This window comes from Seriola lalandi, unplaced genomic scaffold (assembly GCF_002814215.2).
Source record: "Seriola lalandi dorsalis isolate HSWRI2012SDOR001 ecotype SW California unplaced genomic scaffold, Sedor1 jcf7180002054965, whole genome shotgun sequence".
NCBI classification, from domain to species: domain Eukaryota; kingdom Metazoa; phylum Chordata; class Actinopteri; order Carangiformes; family Carangidae; genus Seriola; species Seriola lalandi.
This window is the reverse complement of record NW_019525516.1, coordinates 1,067,081-1,084,809: the sequence shown is the minus strand read 5'-3', so window position 1 is coordinate 1,084,809 and position 17,729 is coordinate 1,067,081. Positions and strand designations below refer to the sequence as shown.

Here is a 17,729-nt window from a genome sequence, read left to right as displayed (position 1 = left end):
GGGGGGGTGAAGAATAGGAGGAAACCTGGGGCTTCTTTTCTTCAGAGGCATTTAACTGAGAGTTTATGGAGGCTGCAGCCGTGGAAAATGAAGATCTCCTCTGTGGTCTTCGCTCTCCTCACTCGAGCACTGTTCGGAGGTAGGAAAAGTTTATTTTGCTTCAGACCAGAGAGGATGTGGTGGAGACTAAATATTCTCCACTATTTGTCAAAGAAGCTTTGAAGAAAACATCAGAGAATCAGGGAATATATGTTGATGGTGATCGCTGAGGAGATGGAGAAAAGCGCTTTTGTTAGATAAGATTCTCTTTTAAGTTCTGTTAAACTTCTTTTCTTTCCTGTCACTGCTAAAATAGATATATACGCCCGAGAGAGATTGCAGGGTGTGTTGGCAAGAAAATAACAAGTTTTTTTTCAAAGTTGCATTTGTTTGCAGAGATGACAGGGAGCTCCAGAGTGAAAATTGGTGTTTTTCCTGAGTGTTTGAAAAGTAAAACAGAGCTGATCTCAGTGATCAGCTGTCAAAACAGATTATTAAATATAAAAGTTTAGAGTTTAAAATCACCTTTCAACAGCAAAACAATACTTTTTTAACCTCTCAACTATATTTTCCAAAAACCAAATGACAAAAGAAGAAGAAGAAAAGACAGTGACTTTAATTATGTGCTGTGCTCAAAGCATCTGACGTGTGTGACAGTAAAATGCCTGCGTGTCGTGGAAAAGTGTGGAAATTGCCCAACGCTGGAAAAACAGATCTGTGATATATTGTCATGCAACACATTCAGCAATAAAGTTTGTTTCCTCAATATTCATCCCACGTCTGCCGTCACGTGCCAAAAACAATACGACTGTCAGCGTGAGAGGGAAGACGACTGTTGGGCAACAACACTGACTGCGAGTCCTGGGCTGTATGGATTTCAGATATGACCTACAGCTTCCACTTGTGGAACAAACCCTCAGTACATTTGTAACACAGATTTTTGTTCTTTCACGCTGTTTTGGTGATCAAGAGAAGAGTTCAAGTCCGTCAGTGAGGCATTAGCTGCTTCTCTTGGTAATGCATACCATCTTTAAACCATTAGGCTGCTGCGCTGTGATTTTCAGGGGGCAATTGGAAGTGGAATGAAAACGGCTTCCATCCCCTGTGTCAACACAAATCTACTTTCAAACTCTCAGATAAAACTTTTCCTCACATTTCACACAGATTTGACACCATACAGAAACTTTTGAAAATGGGTCTAAACTCGACGACTACGTTTGAATCTGAATCTGAGTTTCAATCTCATGACAAGACGACTGTTTTTATTTTCCGCAAATTTCCATTTATATAAGGTAAATGATTTGAGACCAAACAACATTCCCAGGTCTAAAACACTGAACAGTTGGGAAACAGTTTCTTCCTCCTGTTTTGGTTGACAAATAACAAATTTGGTGAGCGTCAGTGGAATATAGACACAGCTCAGTCGCTCTGCTCAGTACGTTCAGTTTAAGGTTAAAGGTTGATTTTTTTTTTAGGTTTCAATGCTAACCTTGGTGAATACTAGTGTTCTCTTCAATCCTTAGCATTGCACTCCCAATAAGTTAATGTAAAATCCATATTTCAAAAGCAGTAATGATTAGACTGTGTCACGTGAACAACTGACTGATTTTCACTACTGAAAGAATATGACTGGAAAGGGACTTAACGCTTCTGCCTAAACAGTTTTACATTACAACAACTAAACTGCAATCCAAACAAAGTAAATATACGCTGTATATATAAAATATTTTGCCCTACTTTCAGTACTTAATTTTGCATGAAATTATTTACAGTGGCGCTAAAACACATGTACCATGGACCAACCAATTGTAAGACAGGGAAAACAGCTGAATGTGTTAAGGGAAGTGCCACAACTCTGTCCAACTTGCTGTAACCAACATGGTTTTTCAGCTTCTGTCGGCCTCATGTTTGTGGTTAATGGACATCAGTCAAGCGAATCCAAAAGTCTTGACACTGCATGGCGTGGGCAGGTACGCTTTCTAAAATAACTTGTGTAAAACTTGCTTCTCCAGATTTGTGTTCGGCCATCAACGTCACCATCACCCCATCGCCCTTCACAGTGGCCCAGGAGGGTCAAAACATCACCCTCTCCTGCGTTGTGTCCCAGCGGCGCCGAAATGCCGCATTACCGGTTGTGAAATGGACCTTCCTACCGGCGGGCACCGACCGGCAGGAGGACGAACTCCTAATTGCTCGCGTCAACATGAGGAAGGCCCGTTTCTATGGCAACTACACCAAGAGCTTCCCGTGGCCCAAACTGAAGCTGACGGTGGTGAAGCAGGGGAAGATCTTTGACCTGATGATCTTGAACGTGGGGGAGGGGGACCGGGGGCTCTACATGTGCCGGGTGCAGGAGTTTAAAAAGCACCAGGACCGCTGGAAGGCCTCATCCAACTGCACCGCCGCTACTGAGCTCAGAGGTGAGGGCTGGATTTATCATTCTGCTTTGCCGGCCACATCCGTCTCTCAGCATCACACTGCTTCACATTTGTTAAGTTCCACCATCGGCTCCATTGTGCACAAACCAACCGCTCCTGCTCAGCAGTTCAACAGTGTTTCTACTGAAGCCAAACTTTGGTGAAAACATGATTCACCACTAGGCTAATCAGGCAAAAATGGCAGATAACATGATATAATGCACCACAATACTCAGTAATGCAGGTACAGTATGTACAGTACACAATGTAGTGATTAGTTATGTGTCATTTAGCACCTGGTTCAGAATTAACCAGACAGTCAGTTTACAGATTTACAAATATCTTGGACCTAATGACTAGATACTGTTTAATTTACATAAATTCTAGTTCTTGATTCTGTTATCAATTAACATTATTTAGTAATTATTCTTAATTATTTAGTTACCTAGTTAGCTAGTCATTAATCATCAGTTGGGTCCTGTTTTGTACACAGGGTTGTCTGATGCAGAAGAAGTAGGAAGAAAGTTGCTAAAAAATATAAATCTTAACTTTTCTTAAAAGGTTAATGGTCAATTGATTTTTAAAAACAAACAAGAACAAAGAGCTTTGTGTTCAACTCTCTTATCTTTAACTTCATGTTTGTTTCTAGCATCAAGGAGTATTGTAAATAAAAATATACATTACATTTTTTTACCAAAATAAATGAAGTTAACATATACAGTCACACCATGGCAACACAGTAAACAGAACAAATTTATTGTTAGACCTTCATCAGACCTTCATCATGGTCATCCTCCGCCACCTCGGGGGTCACACGCCAAAACACGTCGGTCTAAAGTTGTTCTGTGTACTTCAAGTGTTGCTGGAGTTTTGACCTCTTTAAACTTTTCCCTTTCTCCATGCACCTTGGAAGTAAGTGAAGTTGTGCCCGAATGCTCTACTTTGCTTCTTGGAGTATTGACATGTCATCCAAGTTCATGGATCTCCACATGCGTAAGATTAACAAAATAGGGACCCACACATAGAAGAGTTCAAAGTTCATAAACTCCACAAGGAACCTCTAAGGGAGAGCAGACTGTATTTAGCCTGACAGGTAAAACTCAGGGGGAAAAACTCTGTAAAGCATCTGCAAGTGCTGTGAACACGGGGTGATAGCTGAAGGTGACTCGGATGAACATTTTATCATTTTTATTATTTTAACTAACATGGTCTCTCATCTGGACTGTGGAGGCTGGACAGTAACATAACTGTTTAAAGAGACTTTTGAGTAAGAAATTTAAGCAGAAACGATAAAAGTGCAGGAGGCATCGCAAGTGGAAATTACTCTCTTTCAAACGTTCAAACTACAACTAGACATGGTGAGTTTAAATGATAAATCAGTGACGGCCTATTGAGCTTAAACAGTGTAGCAGTGATTGCAGTATAAAAACTCTTCATTCTTGTTTGTAACTTGAAAAGTATCCAACAACAAAGAAACGCCTTTGTTTTAAATAACAAAAGTTGCGAATTGTCAGAACTCAACCTGGAGTTTTGAGCCCAGAAAGACTGGGAACGCCTGCATTAGGCTGCTACCATTAATACTTGGTAGAAGAAACTAGTAGCTGTAGACTACTTTCTCACAGAATGACATCACCACTTATAATAGTGCAGGGCGGAGACTTAACTATTTCTGCAACCACAACAGAAGCAGTGACAAATGCAGTTTTGATAATAGCAGACCGCAGATAGTTTTAAGCAGATGCCAGGTTGGTCTACAGGGATGTTCCAGCAGCAGAAAACTGTGACTGTTACTGAGCAGCTCCCAGCTGTGGACACATCGAACTGTTTGAGGGTTTTTGCTGGACGTTTGAAAAAGATTGTAGATGCCCCGTTAGATTTCTGTCATTCAGTGAGGTCTCATAAAATTACTGAACTTAACCTGAAGGCCAAATATATCACTGTTTAAACAAAGATAAAAAAAAAATGAAAACAAATGTGCAACAGTACACTGCTACAAGAAGAAAAAAGTGGAGCAGTTCTGTGTCTCCAGTAGTAGCAGTTTCTCTGACCACAACTGGATGACGTAATTCATCTGTCAGAAGAGTTGGTGAAGTGGGTTCACTGAGCAAAAGCACTGTCCTGCTTTTGATTTTGGAGGGGAAATGTCATTGGTTAGGGAACAAGCCTGAAGATAAAAGGATACTCCATCGCAATAAGTTGCGGCTTAGACTGAGAGGATGATCTTGGAGAGAGAGCAGAGAGAGAGTGAGGTTTCAGCGCCGCCGCGGGCATTAGAGACGTTCACTCAACGGAACAGATGACACATTCACTGGTACCAGATCCTGCACAGAAATCCCTTCACTTTCATAAAAACCAGAAGCAAACTTTAAAAGCTTTGTCATTTTTTCCTCCTAGTTCCTTATTCACTGATCAAGGTTGTAGAGCAGATTTTAAGACCATTGTTTTAGCCCCGCCCCCTCAGTGCACCTGTCAAGTCCGGCCTTGCATGACACACAAGCAGTTTACAGAGATAACAGTGGCACACTTACCATTTGAAATGCTAAATGTTTGAATATTAATAATTAATAAAAACCACGTTTAGCTTCTTGGCTTATGCATAATTTCACTTTCAATGTTACAAGCAGTAAAGGCTTTTAGGATGGGGACGACAGTTTGGAAAATGTAACGCTATCTTGGGCAACACTGCCAGGGGATTCTAGAGTGTAAATGTCCCCAAATCAAATAGAAAGCCGGACAGAGCCGGTAACGTTAGCTATTAGCATCCAGGACCAACGTCCACACAGTGAGGAAATACTCCGCAGTGGATGTGCTAGTTGTGAACAGGCATTTCTCTTTTAAATTTAGCATGTAACCCCACAAACTAATGTAGTTAGTTAAAGTAGCTATTTGTAAGTTTTGCGATTGCTACATAGCTAACATTAGCATTAATAGCTACATACTTCCCAGTCTAGGAGAAACGTTGCAAGTTCAGCTTTAAACTTCATTCCTCTACTCGCCAAGACGCCAACTTAACAATGTTAACTCTCTATCACGTCTTTACTACTGAACCAGCTACCCCTGGCCAATTGCGTCACTTTCCAATAGCGAGTCGCTGTAGCCTCCAGTCTGCCCTGAAGAAGTAGCGCTGTTCAGAGGACGTATTATAACCTCTTGTGCTATAAAAACAACAATGGCCGAAGCTCTTATCAAGCGACAATCACCAAAACCAACTCCTGGCAAGAAACCATCTTCTGTGGCAGAGAAAACGAACAAATAGCCCCTGGATGATGCCTTTGGAAATAACGCTTGGTTACTTTTGGGTTTAACTAGTTAGCTACGCATGCATTCGTAGCCTTGATGGAAATGGATTTAACAGGTGCTCGTAAGAAATGGAATGAACAGGTGCGTTTTTAGTTTTGGAGACGCTAGAAAAATAATACCACTGTGCATGTGCTTAAAATTCCTAGTATCTAAGAGAGATCCAAAGCCTGACAGACCTACCGTGCCTCGTTACTGTTAAGATATGACTCGACCTCATTGTTTGGTTGAGGAGTTTAGTGAAGATCAGCTGCTATTCCCTGTGTCTGTAGCAAATTGCAGCCTTTCATCTTGAGCGAATAACAGAATCAGAATGTGAAGACAATTATTCGTTAAATTCATTGCCGTATTACTGTTAGTGTGTGTTCCTCCCCACTTTGAACAACAGTAGACGTTGCTCACCACATTTTCCATGGAAGCGTTTTCTACAGGCTGTGACTTTCGGGGTGTCCACAGCCAAGTCTGGGCTCCGGCAGACACACAGTCCCCACTGAGAGCTGTTGACATTGGCCACGACGAGGAGTTTCCCTCCCAAAAGTAGAACAGACAGAGAGTCCAGAGAGGTTGAGCAGAACTGCAACAACAGATAGTTGTGCTGAGGAAGGTAAAGTCTGAATGTTTGTCTGCAGTGACAGTGGAGTGGGCAGCCGGCTCGTGTCTGGCTCCTGACGTTTCGTGGTCAAGGATGTGGAGAGCTATTTTCGTCCAAGGAAGTGCCGGCCCATTATGGTTTCAGTGTTAATAATAAAAAAAGCCTACTGCGACACTTTTGGATGAATACTACAATTGTGATAAAAAGATAGAAATTAATGATGCAAAGATCTGGTTAAAAGCTTATTCAGCTAATTTTGAATTTCCCTCAATTTTTCTCTTCATTTTTGTTACCTGAACCAATTCATGAGCTATGAACCTGGTTTCTCTAAACTTTGGTGAATGTTGCAATCTTGGAGCAGGAAGTATTTATTCTTTGGTTAGCCGGAGGCCAAATCCATGTGAAAATTAGTTCAAAGTGGTGGTCTAGCTATTTAGTATTGTACTTCCATAAAGTTGGAGCACTTGCAATAGAAAAACAAAAAGGTCATAATCAATGCAGCAGAGGACGAGATACCCCGACTGATACTACTTCCTCCTGTGAGTCAAGTCAAAAATGTTGGATCCTACATTTCCCACAATGTAACTCAGTAGCATCTTTTGTCAGACCTTTCCTGCCTAGCAACTGCCCACATCTTTCAGATTTAAAGTCCGTAGTTGTCATAAACTTCTGTTTCCTTGCCCGAGCCGAGATACAATAACCCTGAAGACGTCACCAGGATAATTATTTGCAGACTTTTAAAAGCTAATCCTTTATAGTTTTCACAGGTTGACTTGTACTATTTAATGAGTAAATTGTTCTAGGTGTGTAAAATCCGTGGAATGTCCCTTTAAACTGATGTATCTGTATCTGACTATATTTCGTTTTGTCACCATTTCAATTAAGAGTAACATTAAAAACACCAACACTGTCCAGGATCTAGGTTGGGTGATGGTAATGTTCAGGCCAAAGCTCTAACAACACAGGAAAACTGGTTTATTTTTGGACCAGCAGGTCCGGGTATTTTTTCCACACCAACGGTTGACAGCTATGATAAACATCAGCTTCACTTCTGAGGGGTTAAAACCCCTGTGGGACCATTGCTCCTGGTCCCCACTTCAGATGAGAGACAGCAGATGACTGAGGCCGCATGTGCACAGATGTGTGTGTGTGTGTGTGTGTGTGTGTGTGTGTGTGTTTGCGTGTGTGTGTGACGTTAAACTGATGGAATTCTTGTAGACGGATAACATTAGGTGACCAGGTGTTTCCACAGTCTATCTCACACACAAAACTGCCATTACTCTACTTACTACTGCTATAATAAACAAATCCAGAGAGGTCAGAGGGTTCGGTAGAAAAACTGAAGGGCAGAGCACAGTGTGGATACAGCCTCCTCTTGGCATAAACAAACCCAACTTTTAGGTATTTCTATAACACATGTGGGTGAGTTAGGTACACAGCGCACGGATGTAGCGTGGGTTTAAGTATAGTAAGAACGTGGACCTCTGGGTGAAAATTTAAATCAGAAAATATCACAATTCAGAGGTCACGCATGTTTCTTGCAAGGTTTTTCTGTAAGAAACTGTGGAATAAATACGTTTATATATGAATAAGAAACCAACGATATCGTCCTATGTTTTTGTGCTTAATAGACACACAGTGTACAAGTGTACGGAAAAATGCTAATTCGTAGAAGAAAAGATACAAGAGGAAGTTAAAGGGTGGATTATTAGAAGCTTTGTCACACAACACTGCTGTGTACTTACATTCATCTCCAGTCACTTATAATACAGTAAATTAGAGCATTGAGTGACTCAGTGGATAATGAAGACAAAGAGGATCGTTATTCACTCCACGTCAGTATATTGATGTTTACAGTGTTGGGTTTGTTGGGGCACAAAAAGAGCCACAAATCTGAAGTACAGTCAGCAACTGAATGCAAAGCTGTGGCTCTGATGAACAAAAAGTATTTTGTTGAATGTTTCCACTGTGTCCGATGCAGCCTTCCGCCATTCAAAAGTTGCTATAAAAAGACAGACATTTTGTAGATGTGGATAAAAGGCAGTTTTATGGCACAAAAGTGTCCAATTTCTGATTATTCCAACATGTACAGCTGTCTCACTGACAGAGCTGCACAGAAAACCCCACATAAACGTCACAGATGCTTATCAAGATTTACTCTCTGAATAATCTACTGTGACGGAAGTGTAGAGCTTTTAAATCAAATCATCTGCCATTTGAAACAACTGGAGAAAGTCTGTTTTAAATGATAGCCTGGCTGAGACTATAGCGTTTGGATTTATTTGCCACAGTCTTGTCTGTTATATTGTCATCGAGGGTTTTAGCGTTTTCATGACCAAGAAAATTACAACAAATGTTATGTAGATGCTGTTCACACAAGCTTCGCTAAATGACAGTTAGGAGTTCATTAAAGACACCTGCTGGATTCTGACACATGAAGCACTTCAACCGTTAGCTGACTTTGCCCTCTTTACTATTTACACACTAATCGTCTTTAGAAACAAGCTTTTGTAGTTAGTTTATATTAAACTCCAGGAAAGTACCAGGCTGGTTAGCTAAATCAACAACAGTGCACACGAATCTGAGATACTTATTTTTTGCATGGGAAAAAAAAAAAGCCATTATATGTATCCTAATATCAAACACAGAGACATTTTGCTTCAGTGCTGACTTACATTTGCTGTCAACTCCTGTCAACAGCTAGCCAAGCTATTTGACAAAGCTATTGCTTGCTAATAAAAAAACGACTCGCCTGACGAAAGAAAGCTGAAACATCAGTGTCTGTTTTGACATCTTAATCTTCTTTTTTCCACATCATTGTTTTTCTATTCTAACAAGAGTCTAACAAACAAGTGGCTCTGACATTTTGCCGTTATGATTTAAGCCGATAAAATGCATGTTCAATATAAACTATTAAACCTGCAAGCCTATCTTCCCTTTGACAGTGTTTGAGGGCAGTGTTTCCAGACAGCAGAATGTAGGTCACATATGGTCAGCGACAGCGAAGGGTTAGTGGTTTCACATACGGGACTAAGTCCAAAGGCACAAACACCTTTTAACCTGCAGAAACATGTCAATCAACTTGTTTTTATTGTCTCAATAAAAAAAGAAACCTGCTAACTGAGAGCAAACAGCAATGAAGGAGCTTATTTCTGTGAACATTTAAACTAAGTTGGGTTGATAAGTTGAGTGAAAGCAAATGAACAGGCTTCGGGCAGAACGCTAACACTGCTGCTCAGTGCATTTCGTTTTCTAAAGCTTAAAGGGTGCTCTGTTTTCTCTGGCCTTGCAGAGTGAAATTTAGTTTTAATAAATGTTATCCGATAACAAAATGAGGAGTTTGAAAGTGGAGGTATAAGTGCGACGCAGCATTTTGCAGAGACTCTTTTCTAGGATTTAAGCTTAGCTTTCTCAGAACTGCAGGCTTTGCTATAAACATCCCACTGCTTTATGTGAGGTTTGACAGTTTTTAATTCATACTTATGCTGTTTCACACAGCTTAATGGCCCAGGCTTTAAATCCAACCTCTTTTTTTTTTATATATGGTCTTTTGTGTGTGTGTGTGTGTGTGTGTGTGTGTGTGTGTGTGTGTGTGTGTGTGTCAGTCAGTCAGTCACCATGCTGCGCAGCCAGTCTGCCTGTGGGAAAGTCTCCAGCCGGCGTGGTGGTGAGCCTGTTTGTCGTCAGCCGCTGGTGGTTTGGGGTATTTCAAGATGCCCTAGTGGGTGTCACTTCACGAGCTTCCTACCACCAGCTCAGCAAGAGTACGACGGTGTTAAGACGACAGTGGTCAGATAGGGCGGAGAAGTGAGTGAGTGTGTGTGCGGCAATTTTTCACGTTCAGTATGGGAAACACAGTCATTTCGGACACAGGCAGCAGATAGCTGGGATTCTCATTACAGATACAGGCTGCATTTACAGGTCTTTAACCCTCCACTACCAACTGAGGTGTTAGGTGCTAACATCTCACATTTAGTGAAGCTGCTGTGACACCAAAGTTTCAGCGTCAGTCTAAATTCTTTTATTTACCGACATGTCAAAAAGGGAAACACCGAGCTGGGTTTGAATTCCAGATTTTCGAAAGCCTCTAAATCAAAGGGACGATCCAAGTATTCCTGGGAACATTTTAATGTTAAGAAAAAAAGTGAGACATTCTCCGCCAATGTGTGGACAAAGCCAAAATGTGCACAGGTTGCCCAGTTTAACCACAAAAGTTTGTTTGTTATGAAGGTGAAAAAGACGGTCTGGCTCAGAGCACGATTGAATGTGAGGTTAAACTTTACCGTTACGCATAACTATAAACCAACTGTTTGCACTAGTGTCTGAGTTGATGAGCTATTTATCCTTTCCATCCAGTAAAGGTTAAGGTTGAGTCCTCTGGACAGTGAATCAGAGACAGGAGCAGGCAGGGAGGAGGCCCACCTCGGCTCGTTGTCTTCCTACAATTAGCTTTATTTAAAACTTTAGCCAGTGTGTAATCAGGCGGCAGAGAAGCCACAGTGATGACTACGGACTTTACATGTTTCTCCTCTGTCTTTCCTTCTCCGTGTAGTGCATGTCCTACCAGCCACCAAGGCCAAAGACAGCCTGTGGAGCTTGTTTGAAGGTAAGTTGTCATATTTTTAGAGTGTCTGAATGTGTTAGTGTTAGTTTTAGTGTGTGTGTGCGTGTGTGTGTGTGTGTGTGTGGGGTGGACTGGCAATGTGTCGTCCTTGGCAGGCAAAAATAACTGAACCCAAAGGATATACTACAGTGCCTTAAATAGCTCAGCAAATCATGTACTCCTTTTTTTTCCCCCCTTCAGATGTTTGTGTGCAGTGAAGCAACGGCACGAGGCTGCTGTACTTGGTGGACTAATGTGTGTGTGTGTACATGTGCGTGTGTTTCAGACGTATACCTGTGTGCGGTGCTGATCTGCTCGGTGGGCCTTCTGTGCATGTGCATGTTCACGGTGACGGTAACCTGCCAGTACGTACAGAGGAAGCAGAGGTTAAAAGGTCAGCAGCAAAAACATCAAGATCACTCCACGCTGAAAATACAATAAGTCTCTGCACCAGTTGTAATGTTTCTGTATGTGTTACATCTTTGCAGATAATTACCACCTGGTTAAAAGCCCACAGAACAGGTAGGATTTTAAGACGACATCTCTTCACGTTTAAATAAAATTTCCTTTTAAAAAATATAAAAATAACCCCCCAAAAAAATGAAGAAAGAACCACATGTTCTTAACTGCACTGAACCTCTTGTAATGTGTTTTCACTGTAGCTCGGGAGAGACAGTTACCAGTCTGGTCAGTGTGTCTCCTGCTCTGCCTCAGAAGGAGAGGAGGTACAGGAAGAAAAGGAGCAGAGAATACCAAGAGGAGACGCCGCCAGAGATACCAGCCAAAGGTAAGGCTTTCTGTGATCTGAGACGTGTTGGAAAAGTTCACTCCGAAAGGCAGAGATAGATGTTCATTTTGTCCTGCATCGCTTTCCAGACATGAATCCATGTCGACATCCTTCCACGTATAAACCTCTTTGAGTTATGGGACTGTTTCCTGACATTGGCTGGGGAAAACTTCCTCACCCGTAACAAACCACAGCTCAGTCACACCAAGTCTCCTTCATAATTAGCATGTGGAAGAAAATGTATCAGTGAAAGCAAAAACCTTTTTTTTTTTTTTTAAGTTATAGTGAGTTAATTACTGTATTAAAAATCGTCATGTTGTGTTTGACAAATAGTTCGCTAAATTTCTTAATAAAGTTGATGTTTTAAAATTCAATTGGGGAACTGTGCTGACAAGGAAATACTGCTGTTTGGGGGCGGGGTTTGAAACAATTAAGGACTGACCGGCTAATTGTTTTGTGCAGCTGATGTTAATTTTTCAAGCAGTATTAATTTTTTTTTTCCCAGCAGACACCGAGCAACATTAGCTTCCATTAGCATTAAAAGCTCACCTAACAACATGTTAAATCTTGTTTATTTTATCAGTATGACACCCGTGTAAAAATTTCGAACTCCTTAAAACCACTCACTTTTGTTTTGTTCCCTGCAGCTCCCATCGGAGACAAAACAAGGAAACCCAAACTTTTAAAACCACAGCCAAGGAAAGTAGTGTTGGTAAGCACCATCCACACCTTATTATCAGATGCATGCTTTCATTCTCATTCTTTTATTGCTGTCAAGTAATCAGGAATCTACCCAGTACTCATTCTTACATGTACATGAAGTTTATTCCACTTTGGAGAAAGCTTCTCTAGCAGTACATATGCACTGGTACTTTGGTTTATAACTATAATACTGTACCTAGTAAGGCAGTTGTGGTGAGCCTGCCATTGTCCCAAGTATAATGGAGAGCATCCAACATGAGGCAGGGAATACCAGAAAATAAAATGTGCCACAAAAACCCAGGTTTCATTTTATAATTGTCGCTGGAATGAAGTGGCTCTGGTGGTGACTTGGCATCTTAATAGTACAAAAGGCTGTAAGACGTCATTGTATGTTGACAACATGAACCCAGAAAACCAGTAAGGTAACGTCTGCACGCAGCCTGCTCACATTTACCAAACCAAAGCTGTAAACCAGAGGAAAACCAAGGAGAGTTTAGATGTTCAGAAGATTTCTTGTCAGTATTCACATCTGACACTGCAAATGTCAATCTACAGCATCGTCAGCCCTTTAATTAGCTTGATGTAGTTCTGCATATAAAAACTTTCCCAGCCTTTCCTTGTCCTTTTTCTCACCACTAACACCACTTCCCTGCCCTCGCCACTTCCCTCTGCATCATTATTCTACTGTTCCTTCCCCCTCCCCCATCTCCACATCTCCAGCCGAAGATAGTGGAGGAGAATCTGACGTACGCGGAGTTGGATCTGGTGAAGCCGATTCCAGAAGCCAAGGCGTCGCGTAGCGGCACCGTATACGCTCAGATACTGTTCGGGGAGCAGCAGCTATGAGAGAAAGACACAAACACCACTAGTAACTGTGCCTTATGTAAAAATAAGTATTGTCTATTTATGGTCTGTGTTGTTCTGTATTCAAATGGTTTGTGAAGGGCAAAATGTGTAACGCCTCAGAATTATGACAAATTTGTACATGTGATTTTATATGAACTTTGATATAACTTCCTTCTATGTGAGACCAAGATGCAAAAGGGAAATGTTTTGTATACTTGTAGTATTCTTCTCTTGCACATGTTTGAATCCTGTGTAGCTGTAACTGGGGACACAATAGAAAAGACTATGGCGCAGATTTTGCCCATCATCACAATCTAAAAAGGAGATTATATATTTTGAATTCACGGCCGAATCTTGAGGCTCCCTGATCATATCAAAACATGCTTCGGTCGATTTTTGCAACGTGACGTCAACAGTTTGATGTCCGGTGGCGTGTGGGTTTAACAGCCGGTGAATGTCAAGTTTACTCTGGGGTGAGGTGATATGAGGGTGCTGTTACCACTCTCACGTCTGTGCATTACGTACAGAGCTGGAACCAGGCGGTGGTTAGCCTAGCATAACGAGCGTAAACATGGGGGAAACGGCTGGCCTGCCTGTAGCTAGCTAGCACTCTACACGGCTGCTTAGTTTCTTGACAATAGGCTCCTGGTTGTTATTTACCACGAATGAAAGGTACTTGCGTAACTTCCTGCAAAACCCCAAATTGTTGTTTTTTAAATTTTTGAATGTTTAGAGGCGTTAGTAGTTGTATTTTTGAACCAGGCTAGCTGTTTTCCCCTGTCTGCAGTCTCTGAGATTTTCCCAAGCTAAGCTAATGGCCTCCGAGCTTTAGCTTCATACGTAACACACAGAGGCGAGAGAGGTATAGATCTTCTCATCTAATACCCAAAATGTCAAACTACTACTCTAAATTCATAATTGAACATTATTCTAGATGCTGGCATTTAATATTAAGTTGAAATACACAAAGGCTTTGTGTAAGCAACCAAAGGTAATTTAGTTTCTTGCGCTTCATATACTGATACGCCATTAGACTGGTTCCTGTGGGAGCCCCTCTCACTTTTCTTTTGACTCTCACTTTCACAATGAATTGTGGGAAACCCCATCTGAGAGTCAGCAGATTTATGAACACAAGACTAAATAAATTAGAGACATCCGTTGTTATGAATGTGAACCAATGCATTTTCAATTGTGATTTTCTTCTAGTGTGTTCCCAGCATTATCTGCCTCACAACATCTGTGTTCAGTCTGGTTTTGTGTGTCAGGCTGCAGTTCATAATGACCACAACTCCACAGAGTTGATATTAACGTAGTGATTAGCCCCCCGACCCCAATCCCCCCCCCCACGGGCAAGTATGTGAGACCATGCGAGCCCCTTTCATCTGGTGCCAACATCAACTTAACAGGCTGTTAGCAACACACACACATATATATACATACTGCACATGCAAGGGTGGAGTTACATGCAAGATAAACACCCTTGCAGGCGAACACACAAAGGCACATACTGTAAAGCCAAAAACCTGCAAACAATTGTGACACCTGATCCACAAACAGGGACGAACTTAGACCCATGCTTGAACTATTTCTCATTAATCTAAGTCGGTTTACTTCAAATCACAAGGTGATTCACTGAGATAAGAGCCAGAGGCCACATCAGCTGTACTCCCACATGCTGTACCTTCGCTATGGTCTCCTTGCTTTCTCACTTTCCATGAATCTGAGCGTGAAAGTGCTTAGGACTCTTTTTCCATTTAATGATCCCCTGGATTCAGGCATGGAAAAAAAGAAAAGGAGAGTTTTTCAAACAGTGAACCTGAAACCCAGACACAAAGGCACCGGATCCCTCCCTTCCCCCAAAGACCTCCGCTATCTTATGTGGAGTTTATCCGTGCAGATGGAGCCCAACTAGGGAAGAAGTCGAACTTTCTTCGGCATGCCTAATGTGCCTCTGAACTGCATCTTTGTGTGGTGGTTTTTAGCTAAACTAGCTAATAATCTGGCAACCGGTAGTTTGAGAGAATATGCAGTCACTTCGAGTAAAACGATCAGACTCCTGACTCCTCTGTAAGACAGTTAAGAATGAACGTATATGTTGTATTAGCTTTAGAGTTGCGTTAACCACCTTCTGAAAGACTATGTAGCAACTGTAGTTAGCTAGTTAACAGCTGATATACGCATTAAATTCATTGGATGTCTTTTTGTGTTTGTTTGAATATGTTGGGAAGATCAAGTCGTATGATTTTAGCCTCAATCAGCAGTCGTAGCACAAACGCTGACTTCCAATATGGCTGCCTCTTGCTTGAAAAAGCCAGACTTTCCGGCTATCATTGCAAATTTATAACACAATCCTACAGCAAGCTTATAGTTATGTACTCGTATGTACATTTTTTGTTCCCCTCACTATATATTACATTACAATGTAAACCACCGCTGACCTCTGCATTTGTTACCATTCCAATTTTCCACTGTTGTTCTCTTGTGTTCATGTCAGTTGCACAGTGTGTATATTCACTATATATATATATGTCCTTGAGTGCCAAGAAAGGCGCCTTTAAATAAAATGTATTATTATTATTATTATATAAAATGACTGAAAGTGACCTTTCAGTGGTGGGTAGAAGCGTCTTAAAAAATGCCCCTTAAACTGTGAAATGTAAAGTTTCTTCCAGACCACACTGTCCTTAATGGACGTCTGCTAACTAGAACCATGTGTGTGAATGGTGCCTCTCTCTCTCTCCCTATTCCCCTCTCTCTCTCTGTCTCTCTCTCTCTCTCTCTCTGCCCACCACTGACCTCTGCGTCCGTTGACATTCCAGCATTTCTGCTATTGTTCCTTTTGTACATTTCAGCCGTGCAGTTTGTATCAATAAGTGAAATAAATATAAAAGTGGATGTAAGCAGTATGCTGCCAGAGAGTCGTTTTTCAGTCATGTTTCGGATGACGATATTTCAGCCTGGAGCACAGCAATGGTAATATAGTATAATATAGTCATATCACCGGGCGTCTGCTTGTGCTATGCCCTGTTAACTCGATAAAAGAGAGATGGTCCCGTATTGTGACTGATCTGATAGATTAAATCATATTTTCACTCAACAGAAAAAGATCCCACAAAACTGTGATCCTCAAGCCTCCACATATACAGTATGCACTGACTGTTCGTCATCATTATCTACACAGACTTAAACTCCCACCTCCATTTTGACATAAAGAGTCGATGTGAGAGGGGTGCATCCAGGAGCCTGGATGGGTGCCAGCTATTCTCGTGGCAGTGGAGGCGCTGTAATGAGAGAGGGGGCGATCTAATGTTAGGTTTAGTTTACTTGGAACCTCCAAATTATTTTCTGAAAGGAAAAGAGAGAGGACGCTCACAGCGTAAGACAAAACGAACCCCAGAGGTTTTTATAAAACGGTCCCACCCACAAAGAAAACACATGAAGTTGATAAAAACTCACAGGTCAGTGGAGAATTTGGTTTAGAGGGAAGTGATCCAATAGCAATAAAATATAATAAGTAAGGTAAAGAAAATTCAAATTATTTAAGCGGGTGGGATTGTTGAAAAGGAAGTTGAAGGAGGTGAAAGGAGGAAAAGAAATGTATTAAAAAGGAGAAATTCTATCTTCGTGTGGGGAAAGAAAGGCAGATAGACTCTGAGGTGAGAGGTAAATTGGACCTAGTTGCCTGCGTTAGCACAAGCTCCCTTAAAAAGAAACATTTGACGTCACCAGTAAAATAGCCAAATAAAATCTATTGTTAAAGCTGAAACCCTTGAGTGTGTCCGCGCTTGTTCCGTCCCATGCATGCCATCATGTCAGTCCATAGACACACAATGCATAGTAAACACAGTCTACAACCAACATATCCTGTGCGGTTGCAGTAAAGCATAGCTACACTGGCCTCGGGGGCAGAAAGGAACATAATGAGAGACTTCGGCGAGCGGAAATCACAAGAAGTAGGGATTAAGAGTAAGGCACCGAACTAGATGCCCTTGTATTGAATGTCCAACGTTGAACGGTCAGACCGTGTTTGAAGACTGAAATCGTCTTCTGTGATCCCCTGTGTAAGTATACAGTACTACTAAGGTCACGGGCCCATTGGGACACTGCCTACTGGCCTCCAACCCCAACGGGCTTCCATCTGCTTTCTCGTAAAACACAGTGTAGTGTCCTGAAGTCTCCTGTTGAGAAACTGCTTCAAAAGAAGCAATCAACTGGTCTGTGCAACTATTTACTTTGGTTAACCCAATTTTCTCATTGTCCAGTGAGTTTAAAAATACATACTGTGTTAGTCCAGTCATAAATTCGGAGGGAGACTGCTTGTTTTCGAAGTTCCTAGAGGATGACGAGGAAAGAAAACATCAGGAAAAATAGTGGGATTTCTCGGCTCCCTCTGTTACTGCAGGCTAATAGACACACTGGCTCTGAGAATGGGAAGGGACGGTGGTT

At 41.5% G+C, this 17,729-nt stretch overlaps 1 protein-coding gene across 1 annotated transcript; it reads left to right on the top strand.

The window, feature by feature from the left end:
• The first annotated feature begins 6 nt into the window (after positions 1 to 6).
• On the top strand, positions 7 to 16,186 carry vstm4b (V-set and transmembrane domain containing 4b). Its single transcript, XM_023395586.2, has 8 exons — positions 7 to 139; positions 2,052 to 2,459; positions 10,898 to 10,951; positions 11,235 to 11,342; positions 11,437 to 11,470; positions 11,611 to 11,735; positions 12,383 to 12,447; positions 13,158 to 16,186. Exons 1-8 carry the CDS (start codon positions 88 to 90, stop codon positions 13,281 to 13,283), a joined length of 972 nt encoding a protein of 323 aa, XP_023251354.1. The 5' UTR covers positions 7 to 87; the 3' UTR covers positions 13,284 to 16,186.
• Positions 16,187 to 17,729: the final 1,543 nt, after the last annotated feature.

What these genes read in the sequence shown, in the direction of transcription:
- vstm4b (XM_023395586.2), top strand. Translation starts at nt 88, where the DNA reads ATGAAGATCTCCTCTGTGGTCTTCGCTCTCCTCACTCGAGCACTGTTC. An exon ending in CACTCGAGCACTGTTCGGAG is followed by an intron (nt 140 to 2,051) that starts GTAGGAAAAGTT and finishes TTGCTTCTCCAG; the next exon opens with ATTTGTGTTCGGCCATCAAC. An exon ending in GAGGAAGCAGAGGTTAAAAG is followed by an intron (nt 11,343 to 11,436) that starts GTCAGCAGCAAA and finishes ACATCTTTGCAG; the next exon opens with ATAATTACCACCTGGTTAAA.